The following is a 15391-nucleotide window of genomic DNA, read 5'->3' on the forward strand; positions in this document are numbered from 1 at the left end:
TGGCCAGCACCTCAGTTGCACTTAGTCCTGGCTTAGGCACATGCACATGGCACTCACAGACACCAAGTGCAGAGCCAAGAGGGTGTAAGCACATTTGTGGAGACACAAGCAGTTCTGTTTTCTCTGTGGCCCACCACAGAAGAGGAAGATGTGCAGAGGCTCAGATCACAGCCCACAGGGCAACTCACCCCTCCTGAAAGGAGTGCCATGACTGAGCAAGTCTAGCAGTGTAAGAAAAGGCCACAAATGGTGAATTCAGAACTAAGCAGACAGGAATGCCAATGAAAAGGTTTGTTCTAAGCGAGTGCATCACTAATATTTGTGTGCCATTTATGTTGAACCCCAGCGGAAAACTGCAAAAGGAAGTCTGTATTGGGAAAACTTAACTATATAAATAGTAAAATCACAGCTATCTCTACAAGTACTTTTGTGGACTCACCTAAGAATTCATTGTGATTCAAACCAGATTAAATCTATAAAGTTCAACAACTCTAAAGAGCATGATTCTTCAAGGATTATATAACAATTATTTCCTGACATTTAGTGCTCCCCTTTAAAACAAAAGTGGGGCGAGGGGAGGGGAAGAGAAAAAAAAGGAAAGAAAAGAGAAAGAGAAAGAGAAAGAGAAAGAGAAAGAGAAAGAGAAAGAGAAAGAGAAAGAGAAAGAGAAAGAGAAAGAGAAAGAGAAAGAGAAAGAGAAAGAGAAAGAGAAAGAGAAAGAGAAAGAGAAAGAGAAAGAGAAAGAGAAAGAGAAAGAGAAAGAGAAAGAGAAAGAGAAAGAGAAAGAGAAAGAGAGAAAGAGAAACAAAAGAGAAAGAAGACTAAGTCATTAAGGAGTGCATGCAGCTCTGCTTCATGAAGTTAAATGGCAATCCATCCATTGCTTTTTTTAATCAAAATAAACTTGATTTTTCTTTCAGACTGTTCTCGCTTTTCTCTCGTGCTTCACACAGTATTACAGTAACCATTACTGTAACCATCACTTTTGCTAGATGAAAGAGCAATACAGGATTCTACCATTGGGAATATAATAGACTAAAAAGATTAGAAAAAAAATCAACTGAAACAAAATGAAACAAACAAGAAGACCCCAACACCCTTTCAATTGCTAAGCTTTTTTTTTGTTGTTTCCTGCCTTAGGTGCTGTTCAAATCCCTCTGAACATCCTGCCCTCTCCATTCACCTTCTTTCAATTGACAAGGCAATTTAGCACAATTTGACTATACAGGATCTTCTTGCTTCTGTTTATTCACTCTCCTCATTTCCTGGGGCTCCTGGACAGAAACCAAACATGCCAAAGTACTGTTTTCTCTTAATGCTGTTCCCAGTGTTTGCCAATCTCCCCAGCATAGCAAACATGTAGTGTTATGAGTACTGAGCACTTTATTATTTGCTATATTATAGCAAAGAATAGCACCATGAAACATTCTCGCCCTCATGTTTGTTTTCACCACTCCTGTGCCTGTGTTCCTCCCTCATCCCTCTTTCTGAATTGCAGCTGGACAAAGAAGAAAGGTAACAGCTTTGTATTTCTTAGAGAAACAAATGTACTCAGGAAGCTCCTAGGATCTAAATCATAAATTGGCTGGGAAAGGACAAGCAGATAGTAGCATGAACCTGCATTTCTTATGTGTCTTAGCTCGGGACAAGCAGAGGCAGCCCTTATTGTGCCAGGATGCTTATTTGCTGTAACAGGAGCAGTGAGCAAACCTCCTTTCTCCATTCCCATTTCTCTGAACAGTGTTAGAAGTGCCTTTGTGGTTCATGACAATGAAAAGAAAGCGTATTCAGAAACATCAGCTATGTCTGCCCTGCAGCCTAAAGCTGAGTTTTGTCCAAGTCTGATGGGTGACCACGATCCCTCCTGGTGCAGCTGCTGGGTGTTACCACAGCAGTGCCCCCTCCATGCCGCAGGGCTGGTGCACAGCAGCAGGTGCCACAGGGCAACCTCGGCACCAGGAAAGCCCCAGAACCTCCCTCCACCCAAACACAGCTGAACAGTGCCCCAGATACCCCTTAGACAGAACGGCTCCCTTCTCCTAAGTGCTTTCACACAGAGCACACACACACTCCCCCTCCTGCCCATTTCTGTATATAATTCCTTATATCCCCATCTTGTGGGCTTGAACTGTCCTAACAGTATTTTAGTGTCAATGGGGGAGGATAGCAAATGAAAGAACAAAAGGCTCTGCTTTTTGAGAAGAAAGAAGACATCCCATCCATCTCCGAGGGGATGTAAAGGACAATCTATTGTCAGCTTTTGGAGGACAGGTCCTTTTTGGAAAGAAGAAATTTCTGACTTTACAAGGTCCTGGAAAGGAAAAATAAATATTTTCTAAAATATTTTTAAGACACTTCAGCAATAAATAAAAGTTATTCATGTTGTATTCCAGAACTTTTCTTGCACTTTTAAATTAGTTTTAAATAAAACTGCTTTATGCTGTAGTTAATCAACAGTATTTCTGAGGTTAACAAAAATTCCCACTGCTGACAATGTACAAAAAAATCCTAAATGTTTGTTCTCAAAATAAAACTGGTACAAGCTAAGTATGTAACAACTAGACTATAAAAAACCCACCATACACTCTCACCCTGTCATTCTCAACCAAGAGTAGCCAATTTGTGACAATTAGCACATTGTGCATAGCACAATTCATCTGGCCCTTCACGGGGCTGCCAGACAAATTCTGGGTGGCTGTTTGCATTAGCGCTTATCAGCAGTGCTGAAAAGGGATGCTGGGCGTCAGCAAACACCTTCTAAAACATGCAGGAGTTTGGCTGCTGTTTCTACCTGTCAGACACTTCTCAGTGAGCCCTTATCAGGAGGAAGATCACTTAATCACAGCTCTCCAACAGCTAATATAAAGGGGAAGGCAGGATGACTTCTGGCAAATTAAAGTCAGCTGAATTTATCACCCTTTCCCTCATGGCCACACTGTTTCCCAGACCAGTGTGGGATAGTTTTAATCCTTTGCTGTAACATAACTACAGGGTTTTTTTCTCACTTTTCAACTGCCTTTTCCATGAAAGGCTGGGGCTTAGCAAAGAATGAGCCTTCAGAATTTCAGCTTGCTAGTGCAGGATCTTATTCCTCAATCCGTAATTTAACTTACACTGAATACTTACTACAAAGGTATGCCTACACAACATACTAAAGGTATAAAAATTTCTAAGCAGCACTGCATTCTGAAAAATATTCACCATATTATTTACTTAGTAGCTAAAAATTGCTCTTGGATGCATCAGAGATGCCTTAACACAGAAATAACTTAAGTATAAGCAAGTATATATAAATAATGCATAATAATAACTCAAGAAAATACAATATATAGATATAAGATCTATAATACAGCATCTTATGGAGAAATTAAATGAGAGATGAAGTCCTTCAGGAGCTGTGATACTCAGACATGACGCGTTTACAGATTTTCAAAAGATCTCAATTTTCTCCTTTTAAGAAAAGAAAACCCGCACATCTAAATGTGACTTAGAACTCATTTTCCTTCCAAAACTTCACAGAAATTTATGACAGCAAAAACGCCAGTGAATTTCTACTTCTTCCTTCCTTTGCTACTCCTGTCTCAAGACTAAAAGCCCGATCTTCCCTCCAAACCTCATTTTTCCAGTAATATTTTCAAGAAATTACTGCATCAACAGCCTGACAAATGCACTCTTGAGAAGTGTGAGTGACAACAGTCAGGGAGCTGGCTTCAAACTCGGATTAAATCAGTCTGAGAAAGAAGATTCTGCGGCATGCATAGAATTGCAAAATCCATTTTCTTCTTGAATTCATTAGCAGATCTGAATAAAGTAGTTCTGACAAACACAGCATGTTCTGACTCATCCCAAAAAAAATCAGCATTGAAATGCGACCTCAAGGCACTCCCAGAGCCATATGGAAAATAAACATTTTACAGCAAGTAAACTGGAGTGACAAAAAAATAGAGGTAAACTTTCAAATCACAGCATCCACATGCTCTGGATTCTGTAGCTTTGCTTCTCAGGCATAAGCACTGCCACAGCATCCCAGAGATGTGCCGGAAGGAGCAGGGTGCACATCTGGAAAGAGGGGCTGTGCCAGCTCCACACGTCCTCTCTGGGGCTGGTCTGCATCCCACGGCAGCTGTGGGCTCGGCTGCCCTCACACCCTGCATCCCCTCCCACTGCCAACAGCAGCTTGCTGTGATTTGTTAGCAGGGAAGTCAAAGGACAGGGAGAGAGCTGGGCTATTCTGGCAGAAATCAAGCTTTTCTGATTATCTTGTCCTCAAAAAACCCAACACATCCGAGGCTAGTGCTGCAGCAGTGATGACTAACCTGGACAGCTGCAACATTTCTGCTTACTCAAAAGAACCAAGAAATTGCCAAGAGAAAGACCACAGCAGATCAACATATACAAGAATCCCAACGAGGAGAAGATTATTTTTAATAGGGCTAACACTTAAACAAAAGCAAATATGAAACAATAAAACAGTAAGGAAAACCGAGTATATGTTATTATACTCATGCCACACTGTACCTCAACATTATATCCAGAGGTCTTCAATTTTACTGATTTAATTTGGTAGTTGTGTCAAACAGAAAGAGGTGCACACAAGCTCAGGAACCCCTCAAGTTGGCATTTCACCAAAATAATAGAAAACTTTAGTTTAAATTTTCTCTTTGACACAAAACAAGGTATATCAGTGCAGGACATGCTGCAGCAGGAACTGGTGTGGGTCTCAGCTGGAAAATGAAGCCCCTGAAATTCAGGTCTGTGTGTCCAGACCCAACACAGGCAGAAGAGAATGGACAGCTGGGTCCCACTGCAGCCAGAGGAGGTGACTGTGCTCCAGATGGCTGCATGTCCTGAGACATTTCACTCCTGTACAAGACTAACAGGAGATGGAGGAAGACGGGCATTGTCTTGTTCTTTTAGCTATCAAACTCAAGAGCTGTGCAGAACATCATAGAATGGCTTGGACTGGGAGGGACCTTAAAGAACATTTAGTTCCAAACCCCCTTCTATGGGCAGGGACATCTTGCACTAGAGCAGGTTGCTGGTCCATGGATACAATTCCTTCCCATCATTAGGGGATCATAAGCACATATCCCAGTCCTTGTGGAGTATGCTCTGGAGTACCAAGTGCCCCAGGACAGGGACTCTCCTTTCCCTTAACCTTTCTTTGGGTTATACACACCCTGCTAAACAAGGGGTGTGACAGGGGGGTCTCTTGTTCCAGGCAGTGCCCTACTGGTCACAACAAACAAAACCAAACAGTACCACTGTTCCACAAAACTGCTACTGATGCCAAAGAATGCACCTTCAATACAGCCTTGAGGGAGACCCTCTAGCCACAGCTTCACAAACTTTCCCAAGGTGAGATGGCAAATTCAAATTCTGCTGTAAGGCTGAGATTAGATTTGAAATTTGATTTCTTCCTTCTAATATTTTACTCATCAAGGTAAGGACATTTCAATCTGTGGGTCACTGAAATGTAATGATATGCAGTACAGGGAATTATTTTTAAAGCACATTGATAAAAGAGCCTTGGAACTGTATCAGCAGTGCAAGAAAAGCCCTCACACCAATACTCACATATTTTATTCATATATTTTAGAAAGACTAAAAGCTCGCATATCTTTAGGTTCCCGTAAGTATAATATAGAATACATATGAAGATGAAGATTACAGGAGCTATGACTGTTCTCAGGTCCCTGGGTATAACAAAAAGATTGATGGCTCTGGAAGAAGAAGCCTTCCTATGTACACAGCACTATTTCAAGGTTTTTCACATCTTCTGATGTAGATGATTTGGTTAAATAGCCAGAAGAGAGAGTTATCAGGTTGGGTTCTTTTCCTTGGGAGAGTTTGAAAGGTATTTGCTGTGCCCATTTTTTTTAACTCATGCTTCATGCATGCAAGAGACAGAACAACACTAAAAGGAAGTATGACCAAAAGAGACATGGAGGAGGAGGATGGCTCCCTTCAACCAAACAACATATTCCTCAATCATGCAAGACTTTTGTTTGGCTTTTCTTCTATTTGCATGGCAAGTGCTGCCTCTCTGGCATAAAACTCATCCCAAGGGCCTGCACAGATCATCTCCAGATTTCTGCTTCAGCCAGCAGCACAAACCAGCACTGCACAAAGGAAACTTCCATCCATAGACTCCAGATGATGCTACTGACTTTGCTGTTCATGATCATCTTCCTGCTTTCTGGGACATAAAGAGATAGCAATTGTGCAGTTATCAAAATCTTTACTTCAGATTTTATACCTGTTTTTAAACACAGGATATACCAAAGACTAGGCCTAAAATAGTTAATGACTTTCCTATAATAAATGTGGATGCATTGAACTATTATTGTATTTTTCAACTGAGAGAATTTCCACTATGTTCTATTGAAAAAAATGCTAGCTGTCAATAAAGAGGCCACAGTAACTCCAGAAAGCATTTCTGATGCCTGAGAGAAAGCTCAATGTGATTTTGAGCAGCCAATCAATACAAAAATTATTTTAATAGTGTGCTGGGCCGAACTGAACTACAGACCTCATGCAAAAGGCACAGACAGCCCCTAGGAATTTCAATTATCAGTGGTATCTGTGGCACACATGCAAGCAACATTGAGTTTACTTATCCATTGCAGCCACTGAATCTGATGAAGCTGATTAAATAACTCGGGGATTCCTAAAGAGAATGAATCCTGGATGAAGTTGCACAGCTAAAACTTCACTAGATAAAACACAAAGCAGAGTAATAGGCAGAAACAAGCCTCTAGCAAGTTTGAGGCTTACTGTTTTTGTTGTCATTCAAAGTACCATTAAATGACTGAGAGCTGGCATTTTTTATTAATTGGGTTGTTAATTTAAGAATTTTGCTAGAGAACACCCATAAGACCAAACACTTGTACATAAACATAGCAGTGTAAGTAGAGAGTTTAATTTTGAAGGAGGTTCTTGCAATGCTAATCCATGATTTCCACTTCGAATTAAATCCTTTCTATGCAGAAACCCTTGTTACTAACATGAACAAAGTGCACTTAAGTTGTTTATAAAATACCTATTAGGAAATGACACCTTTCAGGAAAAGAGCATACAAGCTGTGCAAGAAGGGAAGATACAGATTTTTCCCTCTGAAGATCACTGTTGTGCAAGACAGAATTAGCAAAGGTATTCATGGCTGGAGCATTCCACCAAGATGAACAGTTCCCAGTGCAGTTTTTCCCCTGCTCTCACAATGCACATTTCTCACCCTGTATGCCAGAATTCAGATCCGTTTTAGTTACAAGACCATCTGCTTTTTGAAAGGCCTTTTTTTTTTTTTTGATGACAGATGGATGAGGTTCAAATTCTTGCTGTAAACCAGCAATGAAATTTTACAACTCATTGTGTCTGCTGCTTACTGTCTTGCATTAATTACTTGAAAGGAAGAACTCTCATGGGGAGAGACAGTTTTCCAAATGCATACAATTTTTAAACCAAAATAAGCATATAAAACAAATTTCTTATGCTTTAACTACAAATAGCCTAGCTTCAGGTTTGTAACCTAGTTCTGTAATCCTGTATTGGCTCAGGTTTCTCTTTCATGTCCCAGAATAAAGGGATGTAGAAGCAGAGGGAGTACTTTAAGGAGCTATCTACAGTGTTATAAGCATCATATTTTTCTCTCCAGAGTCTCACAATATCATCTGGCTCTTTCAAAATCTCAGTTCTTCAAGTCTGATGTTTGCAAAAGACCCTCACTTTTAAAAGTCCCCAAAAAACCCCAAAATAATAGACTTCTAGCCCTTAATATTAAAGGAATAAAAACAAAAGTTGGTAGATGGATATATGGGTTTTGCTTAAAATCTTTCATGTTTTAAAAAACCTCTGCATTTTTATTTCTCATTTAATACCATTTTGCAGTGACAAGCTTGGAACAGCAAACAAACCTCCAGGATACCACTACAATGTAGTAAAAGAGTCCTCACTAATACCATGCTGGCAAGTCTGGCAAGCCTTGATCTGCAAGCCATAAATCCTCTAGCCACCAGCTCCCTGGTACATCCCCCAGGAGAAGGGAAGTGTTGGGAAATCCATCAATCACACGGGATTTGGGGGCCCTGCTGCTGACAGCAGCTGTATTGGGTTTGTGCCCTGGTCCCAAATCAACATCAGGATGTTGCCCTCAAACTCTGCACTGCTTTACTCACTGCCCCATGGTCAGGGACTGGGATTAACCACCAGCCCCTGCCAGGCATGCACATAGCCCTAAACGGGATGCATGCCTGGATTTGGGAGAGCTTCAGGCAGAGCCCCATGTCTGCTACTCCACTGTAACAGGAGCCATAACAGGGCATGGAGGGGAGGGGAGCCAAAGAACAAGCCATCGAGAAAAATGCTAAACAACCCTCTGGCTTACATCCCTGGGCTGTGCTGCAGGCCCACACTCCACCTGTGAAAGCTCTGAGCTAAGGGTCAGGTTTACATCGATTTCTCTACAGTAAATGAGCGCTGCCTCCAGCCTTGCAAACACGCCCTGCCAGGAAGGGTCACGTCCAGATCTCAAACCAGGCACAAACGGTACAGAAAAATCCAGCCCAGATCAACAACATTTGGAATCTCTGTCCTTTATTATCCATTCACTATGGCTCCTTTGTAGGCTCCAGTCTTGGTTTCAATGAAGCAACTGTTTCGAGAAAAAGAGAAATTCTAAGAAGCAGGGGAAGCGTGACAGCAGATATAGAAGTGAAAAAATACCTAACAAGTGTTTTGCTCCAGTTAGTTCTTGCTTTCACAGAAAAATCGAAAGCAGATGCTTTATTTACTGTTCCCATAGTACTGTTTACTGTGCCTTCATCTATTTCCTGAAGTTATTCCCATTTTCCCCCTCTCATTTACTAATAAAAGAAATAAAAGACACAAATAGTATAGACACGGAAAAGAAACAGACAGATGAGACATTTTTCATCATGTTAAAAATAATTTTCAAGACAAAGTCCCTACTAACCATGTTCTTCTCTGAGACGAAATACCATAATTACTCATCACGAGTACAGTCTAGATGCTTCCAAGCCTTCTTGAACTACCAGGTTTGTGGGTTTGGGGGTCTTTTAGTCTTTTTGAGAAACCCACCCTAAACCCAAGAAAGTACATTTTATTTACACAAGTGTTTTTCAGCACTGCCACGATGACTGCTCACATTTTCATCCACTCTGGAGCTAAGGCCATGCTCCACGCGTTCTTTTTAAATCTTGATTATTTTAACAGGAAAAGAATATACCAGAAGGAATCTCTGTATTGTAGACATTTGTCTTGAAGTCATATTGGATCCAAAGTAGTCAGGCCTATATATTACAGGAACAATTAACTTAAAATTAAGATAGCAATAAAAATGGTATAGAGAAAAGCATTTGAACATCACTGACAAACCTGACTGCTGTAACATTTTCCCCATATTATGTCTCATCATCAAAACTCCAGCACTGAATTTTTTTTTCCCCAAATGCTGGGATATGCCAAAAGGTAATTTTAAAACAACCCAGTACAAGATGTTATTGACTGATACCTGCTGCATTTTACAACATTTGCTTGTGCATCACACTGCTCCACAGCATGTTCCTCTGAAGCTGGGTGATACTGACAGCCCTGCATTCTGCACCTCTGCTCCTCCTGGTGAAATATCCCACCAGACATTTTCAAGAAAAAAGCTGATAAATCATTTTTGCCTCTCTCAACACTCAAAGGCCAAATAATCTGATACTTCAGCAACAGCTCAGTTCATGGCAGAAACTGGATGGGAGACTCCTAGCAGAGGATAAGTGATGCTACTGACTCTCCTAGGTTGTGGCCAGCAATCAGAAAAACATCAGGAGCTTCATAGCATGCCCCTAGACCCTCCTGCAAACTAAAAAGCTGTAGAAATACTTCAGCCCCAGAGCTAGGCGGAAGGTTAGCAGTAGAAAACCAAGCAAACAGAAAATCCAGGAGGGATCTTTGAGGGAGAATTTAAGGCCTTTCCAACAATAAACACTCTGCAGAGGACTGCTGGCAGTGCAGGTTGGGATGTTTCCTGAAAATTGTGGTAGATAAGAGAGGAACAAAACACCTTCAGGAGAAAATGCAGAAGTGAGAGGTTGGTCCCAGGTTCAAGCTACAAAATGTTACCAGGTATCAGAGCTCATCCTGATTTGGGCAGGAAGCCCTGTACATCACAACAGACTCACACCAATGTCAGCTCTGCAGGAATAACAAACACCAGCTGATCATTAACTGGTGGAGGTTGAGCAGAGAAAACTTCCTCACAGAAGCAATAGGAAACCTCTCTAATCCAATCCTCTGTGTTCAGCCCTCATATCTTACATTAATGGAAGGGACTTCAGTTTCAGACTAAGATCCAGTGTGTTTCCCTAATCACACTCCCCACTGCTAAAAACCACATCCTTCTACAGTTCTCACTGCAAAACTATCTACCCTCTTCAAGTTCACAAGGGTCCAAAATTCACCCTCCCGTATTCAAGAGGAAAGTAAACATCCTTCTTGGAAGGAGTATTCAGATGCTCAGAGTCCAAGACACCTTTGCAGCTCATGAAGAACAAAGATGAAGAAATCAAGCAGTTCCTCAACATACCACCTCAAGGGAGGACTGGCTATGTTAAAAGACAAGATTTTTCTCCTCCTCTGAAGGTCCTGTAAATCCTCTTGAATAGACGAAAGGGAAAGAAAGAAAGAAAATAACACCTCCTCTGCTCTTAGTGGTGGGAATCAACACCCAGCTGGGTGAGGACTCTGCTTCTCAAGCTACAAGCTGGGGTCTGTTTTCATCTTCATATGCAGATGTGTCTGCCTTGAAAATGGGAAAAGACTCATTGCCTAAGGAGAAGTGTGGTGCCCTGGGGCTCACCATGAGGGATCATCCATTTTCCATGTTAACACTGCCCAAGTCATGCCCATGGCAAATGCTGTGCCCAGCCTCTCAGGTCACTGTGATGGTAGGTAGTCTCCTTATTGACATTTCAGTGGAAGACATGGCATTTCTACAGCCTGGGGAGGAAAGGGTGGAACTGTCATCTCAAAGTGCAGATAAATTTAAGTCTCCAATTAAAATGATTACACCAAGAATGTATTAGAGCAGTGCTGAGGGCTACAGAACTGAGGTTACAGTGAATGGTAAATGAATCTGCTCCAGCATGAAAAACAAGAAGGAACATGGGGCTTCTTTATCACATCTCTCTTCAGTGTGTAAAGATCCAGGAGGTACTAAGAGCTACATCTTGGAGCACACAAGAAAAAGAATAAAAATAGTCTTGTAGTACTTCTTTTTACAGGCTATCTGCCTCTCTCAAGATGTTGCACTCTTCAGAAGAGTATTTTGCAAAATTTACTTTATATATATATATGTAAATGTTGCAGAGATAAGGAAATGCTCTCTGTGCCAAGTCTCTTGACTTGCCAGGTGCGAGAACAAATCCAGACTGATGAAGTAAAGATGCTCACACATATATGTACTTTGTAAAATACTTTTTTTAAAGAAAAAAGTTGAGCTTAAAAGATCAGGAAATTGGGCATTTGTTCAGGATGCAGTTTCCCCCATACAATTCAAGCACCTCACAAGAATATCTGTGACACAAGTATCTCATCACAGGATAGGCAAAGGTTACGGTTATCCCAGAAAGAAAGGAAGGAAATTAATGAAAAGGAGGAAAGAGCTGATAAAAAAGTGCCATAAACTAGGATGTTTCCCTTGATTTCTAAAGAAGGTGAAAGCAGAAGAGAAATGCAGAAACCACGCAAGTCAGAGACACATAAAAGAATAAAGAGAGAAAACAGTCCTGGGAGCAGCACACTGGAAAAGGCAAATCTGTAAAGAAAAATAATTCTTACATTTAAATGACTGAGAGAAATTTAAAATTGCTTATCAGGTACATCTGTTTTGCTTGTGCACACAGGCACAGGAAAGACACGGTGCAAATACCTTAGGCACACTGTCAAGGAAAGTCAATTTCCAACTTGGGCACTTAAAATACAAATACCCAACATAAATATATATGCAGAGATAAGGACTCAGAAGGAAAACTTGAAGCAAAAGATACCAGGGGCACACACACACACTCCCCACTACACTCAGGAAAAAAAAGTTGAAAAACAGAAATGAAAAGAAAAACACCCTCTGAACATGCAAGTTTGATAAGTGATGAACATGTAATGCAACTAGCCAAATATACATAGTGAATATTCACAGCAGCAGGAAAATACTAATAAATAGCCATAAATAATCACCAGATTCCCTTCAACCATATCATTTTTATAGCGTTGTTCAAGAATAAGCCCAGGAGTGGTGCCAGGGAGGGAGAGGTATTGCAATGCCAGCTTGATGAAGCTCAAGCTGCTCAACAGCTTTCAACCCCAGCTAACCTAGCTACTGCAGCTGCTCCCTTTCAGCTCCTAAAATCACTGTACTGTGCTGGAGGAAGACTCTACCTCAGTGCTGAAAAATCCACATCAGTTCAGCCAAGACTGGGAAACTTCCATGTGCTGCAGCTCTGCCCCACCACATAGCCATTCCCATTTTGAGATTAGGTTGCCTAAAATGAACCTATTTCATCTGATATAACCATACTGGTGAAAATCAAATATTTGCAAAAATGAGAATCCCACTGTGAATGCCAGTCATGGCTGATTGTGAATCAACTGACCCCCCAAAAATCTACTACTGTCAACTGCTTACACTGTTAAAAACAACCATGAGAGAAATTTCTACTGAACTATATCCACCCTATTCCAAATAAAATTAATGAAGTGAATAACCAACTGTGGAGTTTTTTAAAAAAACTGAAAAAATATTTCCTAAAGCTGATACAAAAGTTTGTAGTGTCACTGACCAGACATAGAGGGAAAGACTGAGACACCACCTTCCCAGACCCCACTTCAAAGCTTTGCTATCTCCCAGCTTTGGCTGGAAACAAAATCCCAAAGGGGAGGTAATTGTCAAGTACTAAACCCAACTTTAAAAAAATGCTTCAAAATCAAAGAAGGTGTCTTGCAGAGACTCAGAGTCTGTGACTCAGAACTACAAACTGAGTTCAGTTTGCAGTAAGGTGAATTTAAACTCACTCTCTCTCAAGACAGCCAATAATGAATGCAAAGCATGGTGAACCGAGACAGCTTCAAACTTTTGAGCTAATAGCATCACAAAATCTGATGATGAGGTAACTCTCCTGGTCAGACCTCAAGATGAGAGGAGCAGGTTGCAGACATCATCTACCCAAGAGGCAAATAAGAGCACAATCACAGACTGCAAACTCAAACCTCAACATGTTTATTGCCTGAACAAGACCTGGTCATCAGTTCAAGTGATCATTGCCAGCGTACTGATACTGCTCTGCTGACACTGATTTCACACATAACTTCACATCCACATGGATGACACAAGAATTCACATTTCTTGTCAGCAACAGCAATCACCCACCACTGCAAGTCCTCCCAGAGAGGTTGCCCCAGTGCACCAGCCCTGAGACACCAGCACAGCAGCCCACAGACAGTGCTTTAAGATCACAAAGTGGTCCAGCTTAACAAAACTATTTATTAGCCCTGATAATGCAGACAGATCTCTCACCTATGTAGTTTCTACCTCAGGGGAAGGCAGGACAGCAGGCTCAGCCTTCCTCTGAATGTGTGGGCCTGTAGAACAGAAAAGCCTCTTCCTCACAATCATCTCTTCCCAAGCAAGATGATGGGACAAAACAGGAAATAATCAGTTAACAACATGGCTTTGAAAGATCATTTCCTGGGTATCAGACTATTTTTCAAGATCAGCAGCATCTCTAACCATTAATTCAGGAACCAGCAATGAATATCCACCACTGGATAAGTGAGCTGGCACTTGCTAAAACAACTACAGTAGTAGATCAAAAACATTAGTATTTGACCTTGCAGAATTCAGAGAATCAAAATGCATTCTTGCCAGAGCTGATGCAAAAGGCATCAGTAATCTACAAGTTTCCTAAACTAAAGGTCTGAGGAACTATCCCAGCATCAGACTGCATTATCTACATAAAACAGGATAATTTTTTCTCAGCCCTGCTTGGCATATTCAGGCTTCAGACTGCCCAAGATAGCTCTTTGTTGTAGAAAAACAAAGCGAATATTTCTTCATTTCAGGTACCTCTCTCCTTCCTGTCCATATAAATAGTTAAAGCAAATGATCAGATGTCAATGAGTACTTAAATTTTCCTTCCTCTTCGACAGCTGGATTAATTCCTAGAGATTCCCTTAGACCCATGGGACTTGGGCTATTAGAAGGATCTAGTTCAAGAAGTCCACGGTTCTGTCTAATAGCTGACAAGCATCTTTAAAACCACAAACATGAACATGTAAATATCTGGATTTGCTCCCAAATAGGAAAAGTATAAGCAAGGCTTTCTGTGTCTCAGCAAGATTCACTAGCAGACTCTATACACTGATAAAATCATAAAGAAAGGCCCAAGTCCAATTCAGACACTGAAAACAGCCAAAGGCCTGCCTTAGAAAGTCAAACAGGAGGTCCCAGCCACTCACCACAGCTTTGTTTTGCAAGAGGGAAATTATACAACTGGACCACAGAGAGTAAATATTCCATAACAGGTAGCCACATCTAACAAATTTTAGCAGTACAGGGAAGATGTGATGGGGCTCATAGCCCATGAAGAAAATCAACAGTGTTTATAGCAGGAAAAAAAAATATTTCCAGAAATTAATTTTTTTTTAAAGAGGGGAGCAAGAGGGTGTTTCAGATGCATGTCCTCTAATCCACCTTCCTCACCCCAATGCTTATCTTCTGTATATGTATATAAAAGATAATGAAGGCATAATTCACAACTTAGTGAGCATCTCCAACTCCTCCCTATCCATCTAACACATAATCACCTCTCCAGAGGAAACTGCCCCAAAGCCTGTCAGAAATAAGTGGTGCACCCACCACTTCCCAAAAAAACATCCTCCAATGTACATGAAGCCAGGAGAACTTGATAAGAGGCACAAGGGGCTGATGAGACCAGCCCATGTCACCAGGTTTGTGAAGATGGGTGATGCAGGTGGGCAGCCTTTTCCACACCGAGGATGAGGTTTCACTCACCCAGCTCTCTACAGGGGAGTGCCACGCTCCAGCGGGGCGGCCGGGCAGCTCTGCCATGAGGCATTCCGGGGCATCACAGCACAGGAGCTTCAGGAAACCTAAAACAGGAAAGAAGCGAGACAAGACTGAGTGTGCTGAAGCCTCTTTGGAAACCAGCACTGGTTTCTGGCCTCCCACAGACAGCCACAGCTGAAAACCCTGCAAACAACACTTCATCTGGATGACTAACCAAAACATTGTTTGTTAAAATGCAATTAAAGCTGGAAGTATGAGCAATTTAACAACTATTCACTTCAGAAAAATACTGCAATGATCTCA

General features: G+C 41.3%; 1 protein-coding gene across 1 annotated transcript in view; it reads right to left on the reverse strand.

Moving 5' to 3' along the window:
• The window catches only part of KIAA1217 (KIAA1217 ortholog), a 334572-nt gene extending 319401 nt beyond the window's left edge, over nt 1-15171 (reverse strand). The window contains exon 1 of the mRNA XM_088160506.1: nt 15074-15171. Within this exon, the coding sequence (XP_088016632.1) occupies nt 15074-15137 (64 nt within the window). The 5' untranslated portion in view covers nt 15138-15171. The remainder of the gene's footprint in view (nt 1-15073) is intronic.
• Nucleotides 15172-15391: the final 220 nt, after the last annotated feature.

Source organism: Sturnus vulgaris, chromosome 1, assembly GCF_052056855.1.
Source record: "Sturnus vulgaris isolate bStuVul1 chromosome 1, bStuVul1.hap1, whole genome shotgun sequence".
Classification (NCBI taxonomy): domain Eukaryota; kingdom Metazoa; phylum Chordata; class Aves; order Passeriformes; family Sturnidae; genus Sturnus; species Sturnus vulgaris.